Consider the following 6712-nt stretch of genomic DNA (forward strand, 5'->3'; position numbering starts at 1 on the left):
CGTTTACCCAAGATCGATATAAAATGAAAGCAATAATTCAATCTTTTTGCATTCAGTTATCTATAAAATAAGTATATTTCTCAAAAATCGATACCTGTACTGCGATAACTCTGTACAGATACATTATATACGCACGAAAGACTGTTGCAATTTCTTAGAACTAAACGTTTCGTAAATACGCCATCAATCGTTCACCAAATGTAAGACACTGTCCCTAGCGATCCCGATCTCCCGTAGGGTCGCGCCCAACTGATCCAGCCTCCTTGGCGAGTACCTGTGATTATCAATACTGTTAACGATCCATGAAAAAGTGGGAATCGATGACGGTACTTTACCCGCTGAGAACGATCTTGTATCCTCGGGGCACCGTCCTCGACATCGCTTTGTCCAGTAATTGATAAAGTCGCGCTATAGGCTCGTCCGCTGAGACGTGCACCAGATACACTGTACCGCCGTTCAGGGATCTCACTTTTAGCCTAAGCTCGCCTGATTTGCCTGATGGCTCGTTCACCTGGTGCAGGACCGGCGGCTGAAAACAACGAAATCACTTCAAGTTTGACTCTTTATCTATCAAGGACATCAACGCAACAATACCCACTGCACTGGGCTTAGCTGGCGCTGCCGGCTTCCCACCGCGAGGATTTCTTTTGATGTTACTATGCGACCTCTGGGATAATGGTATGTTTGATTCGTCAACATTGTTGAAACCGGAGAATGGTCTACTCCTCGGATTCGAGTTGATGGAGATGCGAGAGTTCGGCAGGCTGGAGGACCTTGTTCTCTGCTTGGCTGACTCTTCGCTGTTGTCCGTTCTACTGGAGAAATTCATAGTGATTAGGAGTAGCAGGATGCCTTGGTTTCGGCACCTGGACACTTCGGGAAAGTACCTAGGCGAAGGTTTCGACGAGGATCTATCGCTCGACGGGTTATAGCAACGGCCCGAACTTGGGAATCTCACGACACCTTTCGTCTTTGGGAACCGTTCGCGTATGTTGGCGTCACAGTCTACGACTTTGGTAGCTAAGTCTCGCTGGAGTAATCGATAATCATTAGAGTACACGTTTGCTCTTAGATTTAGGAGAGTGGGAGGACAAAAAAGATTTGGGAGGACAGAAAGAGGATCTAGGCCAGACGGGCTAGGTCTGGCTAGGACGGGCTAGAACTTAAGTTCTGAAGGATCAGCGAAGGGTACCTTGTCCTTTCGACTACTCAGACCGAGCTCAGCATTGATGTGCGACTGCAAATGCGTATCGGAACAAACGTTATTATGCGACGCCAATATTTGGTTACGGAGAACGTACATTTCTAGGGGAGGATTTTCTACTGATGGGCTCCTCGGTTTTCCTGATCTGTAAATCATCGTCAAACTCGTCAACACGGTACAGCCAGCGAATAGGGTATACCTTCCCTACCTAGAAGTTGAAGGAGACGCAGTGTGATCAAGGCCAGACTGGATTTCCTTTTGGGGTGTACTCCGCCGACTGGACTTCAGGGATGTTGTGCCTGGCCGACGAGGTTTGCTCTGCACCACCGGCATGTTATCAGCCTGCGGTTGCTTCCCCAGCCGATATCCTTGGCCAGGGAACTCGACAGAGTCACCTAGGTACATCTGTTTTCTCTTGTCTTCTATCTGATGATTAACACATTAATCAATCTAACCACATTACCAAATGCATTCTTACAGTTTCCTGAACACCTGATCGCAAACGTTTGTCAAAGATATTTTTTCATTGTCAATTGTTTTATTCTCAAAGGAAATGATAATGTAGAACTACTGCGAAACTCTACCTTGAAGGGGACACCGTTAGGGTACTCCTGCTGCAGTTCAGAGGGGAAATATCCTTCCAAGATGTCCCGCAAGAAGGACACCGTGGCGGGATCGTCGTAAAGACGCAGCAAGCCATCTTGCACTATCATTCCATTCTTGTAGAACTTCAGAGACATGCAGGAAGGCGTCTTGGGGCAATGAAAAACGCTCGATTAATCCGATCGAATAGCGGAGGAACGTCTAATTGCACGTCGTTCCTCGCCGCGAGGAAAAACCGAACGGTAAAAAAATCTGGATCCAGCGATCCGGATCTAGAGTGTCGTAAATTTTCCATTGACTGTTCGTCATCGAACGCGGATACAGTGGGAGCGATTAACATCGGACTTTTTTGCGTTTCATTAGAACGCATCCAGGTCAAACATTCGATGTGCGACAAAGCGTCGTCGTTTCAAATTATTTTCTCGCGAAAAATTCACTGGCATATCCGCGACGTTTTCCCGGTTAAAACGAGCCCGAATACGATACAATTGGGATCGCGTTTGGTCGTTTAATCCGCGATAAAAGTGGAGCCTCGATTACCCGATCGATATATTAAAACTGTACTAATTTGCGTGAATACGCTAGTCCGTTCTTTCGTTGTACGCTTGCTAATTACTTTAAAGGTGGCGCCTCTTCCCTTCTCGTTATGCTGCACGTGAACTTCGCCCTTCCCCGCGGCTAAGTTCAGCTGGTCGATGTTCGCGATAATCTGCTCGTAACAAGTCTCGATGTAATTACTAAAAGACATCGGCAACTGATCATTAATTCGATTGGTTTGCCGGCCTGTCGGGCCAGTGACGTAATGCGCAATTTACTTGGCCGGTGTTCCAGGGTTCCTCGCGTTGGTATCGCCGACCCAGATCAGACCATAATCGGCCAAGAACTTCTGCAAAATGGGGACAGGGTAATATCTGGTCGGGGCGATGACAAAAAGATAGCAATGACCGCGAGAAAGAGAGAGGAGTCGTGTGTAATCCACAACGAAATATTTCCACGTGTGTGTGTGTGTGTGTGTAAGTATGCTACGAAAACTTCAAGGTGGGAATCGTTCAACCTCCATCTCCTGGATTCTGCGCTCGAGCGTCAGACAGCGGCGATAAAGCTGTTCCGAGTTCTCCTTTTGAGTACGTCGTTGCTGTTGCTCCTTCTTCTTCAGAGCATCCTGCTCCTTGATCTTCGACTCCCAGTCTTTGATCTATGCAACAGACACAGCATCCTCACCATTGCAATTATTTTAAACAAATGCCGTGGGGTAAACTTCCGAAAGCGACAACCCTTCGATTTTTTTTTTATACTCCGGACTCTTACGTACTTTGACGTGCTGATTACGAATATGATAGTGAAAATTGGCGCAAATTTTATTTTAATGGCGGAAACCATTAAAAAATCTTAGTTTTTTTCCATTAATTTCTGTAAATAATGGTAATTTTGAAAAATACTTCGAATAAAAGTTGTAGGTCTCATCGAAATACACATTTTATGTCGTATTGATTTTTATCATAAAGACAGTAGTTTTTGAGAAAAACGATATTAAATGTTCAAAACTTCATATAACTCGTGTAACCTGGATTTTCCGCTCCCAACCACCACCTAATCCAAACTAATTCTGATCGCATAATCTTTGCATTCTGTATAGCCGTTATACAGAATTTTAATAATAATAATCAATTGAAGAATTACTAGCAACGAGACACAATAGATAGAACTACGTGTTACATTGTAATCCTAGTATTTTTGATACTAGTAAATGCATTTTTTCCTAACAGTCCTTAAACTATAAAAAAAGCCCCAAGTGGCTCAATGAAGGACAAACTTAGGAGATGACGACGAACCTTCCGTTTCAGCTTGGTCACTTCCTGATCCTTCGTCTTCAGCTGCTCCTCCTTCTTCTTGAGATTGCTCTGGACCACCTGCATCTGAGACTCGACTAGGTATAGTTGCTTCGTCAACGCGCCGATTAGCTCACTCTCTAGGACAGGCGGTTCTCGTGGTTAGCCGAGGCAAGATAAGGATCCACCTCGACGCGACCGGACTCTCTCAATGTCGAGTCAATGTCGAGTCAATGTCGCATGCGATTAGGATTGTGTTTCCACGATAAACGATACGCGGGAGATTAGGCGAGGGCAACCGAGCGGAGACAAAGACGATGTGACTCGAGATCGCACGGAATGGTCGAGATTATGCGAGCAGGATTCATAATTATTCTTTTGACACGCTGACAGCTGATTAACATCATCGATGGGCTGCGGATGTTAACCGAATTTTTAATGCTAGCCTTTTCTGAACATTTTCATACAGCCATAAATGCATAAAGTATCACAGAATGTTGACCTTGACAACACCTTGACCTTCACAAGGCCATCAGCTTGGTAAATAATTACCAGAAAATTGTATTTGGTGTATACGACCTTCTGTGGTGTGTTTCTTGTAATGGGAACTGAAGATTAACCTTGAACATCATACCTTCCTCGATGATAGTATTGTCCGGAACGAAAGTGCTCGAGGGCTTCGCATTGCAATGGTTCCAAGCCTTTCTTCCACTGCAGAACGTCGTGCTCGAGGTCTAAAGAAAAATATGTGGAACGTCTTGAACTGTACGATCTAAGAAAACGAATATCCCCTGCGCAAAACTTTGCTGTGATAATGATATCCTGGCTGAAGGAGACTTATTACCGTCTTATCAATACTTTTGACAGATCGACTGGTGTCTTTCTTCAGGTCCAGGCTCGAGGGGCTTTCTAACGTAACATTTTTCATGCGTTCCAATTCATCCTCGTCGTCTATCACGTACGTCGACGTCGAGGAGATCCGCCTTAGTCTATAGTAACAGACATAAACTTATAACCTCATTCTCCGTCCCGGAATGTTACTCCGACATGTTATTGTTGCTCTCTAATCGTTCGTAACGGATTTTTGTCTGTTATATTTTCGGTTAAAGTTTGTCGGTGTATTTGATTTTTGTTTAAATAACGGGGATACTTGTGCTTGCTAGCCTGACTCGGATGAATTCCAGAAGGACACTTTGCGAGTTTCTTTCGCGGATTGCTCGGTTGGTTCATTGTGGGGGCCACGTGGTCGTTGGACACGTGTCTTCGCGACAGCTACATTGAAAATTTTCGCGAAATATCCCGAAAAATTGTTCCGGCTACCGACGTCGCATTTCAATTATGCTGGCTGACTAGATCGAGACTGATCACCATGATTTTTGCAGTCGATGCGAAGTCGGTGTCGATTGCACGCATTGCGAAATTGTCTGTTTTTCGACGATACAGTGGTACCTCGGTATACGTCTGCTTCGGAGTTCGGAGTAGGTCCAATTCGGAATATGTCCTGTTTGGACGTGACAAATTTTGCTCGGTAAGTATACGACATAAATTATGTTGTAAAAAATATATAAAAAAACTTTTTAAAAACCACGTTTATATTAAAATGCGCTAAAAAGGAGAAAATACTTTTTTTCCTGGTTCTTCATAACATACGAAATCCAGTTAAATGATTAATAATATTTTTCCACAAAATTTTAAGCAATTAGTTCAAAATATCTTCTGTTATAAAATTAGTGTCGGAATAGATAGAAAAATTTAATATTTTAAATGAAATCATGACATTAGTGACTATAAATAAAAACGTGGAGCGCCAACTAATGCCATGTGATTTTATTTAAATTTATATTAAATTTTTCTATCAATTCCGACACTAATTTTATATCGGAAGAAATTTTGAACTAATTGCTGAAAATTATTGCCCTACTCTGAAGCAGAGTTTAAATTTAAAAGTCTATAATAAAATCTCATTTTTTATTTATGTGTTTAAGCAGTGTTTAAATTATTTTACAACCCCATTAAAGTAGGTATAATATCAATAGGAGTTCTTTTTACATGAGAACGGATTAATCATTTTTACATTACTTCTTTATGGGAAAGGTTGGTTTGATATACGTCCTATTCGGTACAAGAGTTCAAACATCAGGAACGTATTAACGTATTATACATTATAATCTAAGGATTTTTACAATACTGGCTGTGACCTCGAACGGAGAATTTTAATTGACAGAGGACACAATCGCGTCGACATTGCTCCGAGGAATCTTACGCATCGGACGTATTCAAGGCAACGTCTGCGTTGAAGTTGACAAAAAAGAATGTTAATGAAATATAAAATAGCTCGAATCGGTGAAAGTCGACAAGCATTATTTAACCTAGTTGTGACGCCCGCGTGGATAAATAATGCACATTCTTATTAGCATGTGAATCGTGCATAAATTATTCGAAGTCAAACGGTATAGAAAATATGTTGCGCGAGCGAACGAGCACAACGATGAAAAATACCTTCACACACAACAATTTTGTTTAAAAAAATATTTTAATTGCTCCGTAAACATTGTTGTAAGCCGCACGTGGGGTCATTTTTTTCCCCCGGAGGATTTATAATTAGTGGAACAGTCCTTTGCAATTCTATGCATTTTTTTATCGAGAGTGCAAAGATTGAAATTAGAACGTATTCATTAACGTTCATTAATATCGAAGTTTCATTGAATGCTGGAAATGGAAAAAGAAACAGTTGAGACGACAGGTCGATTATTTATCACTGTTCAGTCAACAATGTCAACATTGATCCTTCGAGAATGAACGAAGACTTCGTAATATGTACTTTCGTGGCTCGCTGTATATGTATATTTAATTTTGCGTTCAGATGTTATCGTATAATAGCTACATCTAATCAAAATAAAATAATCAAATCAATGTAGAAGCTTGAATTACCATTTTGTTGAACATATTATGGTATAATAGCTACATCTAATCAAAATAAAGTGTAAGCAGTAACTTTAAAGGCTCGTTAGGTTTAGTGTTAAACAAGAGATAAATGGACAAATACCTCTCTCTCTCTCTCTCTCTCGTAGTACGA

At 41.8% G+C, this 6712-nt stretch overlaps 1 protein-coding gene across 1 annotated transcript; it reads right to left on the reverse strand.

Annotated features, from left to right (window-relative positions):
* Window positions 1–57: 57 nt before the first annotated feature.
* LOC143212670 (uncharacterized) lies at window positions 58–6523 on the reverse strand. Its single transcript, XM_076431664.1, has 13 exons — window positions 4787–6523; window positions 4481–4625; window positions 4271–4370; window positions 3640–3776; window positions 2862–3002; window positions 2623–2693; window positions 2424–2544; window positions 1789–1956; window positions 1413–1630; window positions 1193–1349; window positions 599–1030; window positions 336–529; window positions 58–274 (listed from the first exon to the last, which is right to left on the reverse strand). The coding sequence occupies exons 1-13, from the start codon at window positions 4864–4866 to the stop codon at window positions 184–186; spliced, it is 2055 nt and encodes a 684-aa protein (XP_076287779.1). The 5' UTR covers window positions 4867–6523; the 3' UTR covers window positions 58–183.
* Window positions 6524–6712: the final 189 nt, after the last annotated feature.

This window comes from Lasioglossum baleicum, chromosome 10 (assembly GCF_051020765.1).
Source record: "Lasioglossum baleicum chromosome 10, iyLasBale1, whole genome shotgun sequence".
Classification (NCBI taxonomy): Eukaryota; Metazoa; Arthropoda; class Insecta; order Hymenoptera; family Halictidae; genus Lasioglossum; species Lasioglossum baleicum.

What these genes read in the sequence shown, in the direction of transcription:
- LOC143212670 (XM_076431664.1), bottom strand. Translation starts at nt 4,866, where the DNA reads ATGAACCAACCGAGCAATCCGCGAAAGAAACTCGCAAAGTGTCCTTCT. An exon ending in CAATACTATCATCGAGGAAG is followed by an intron (nt 3,777 to 4,270) that starts GTATGATGTTCA and finishes CGCCTGTCCTAG; the next exon opens with AGAGTGAGCTAATCGGCGCG. An exon ending in TACAAGATCGTTCTCAGCGG is followed by an intron (nt 275 to 335) that starts GTAAAGTACCGT and finishes TGATAATCACAG; the next exon opens with GTACTCGCCAAGGAGGCTGG.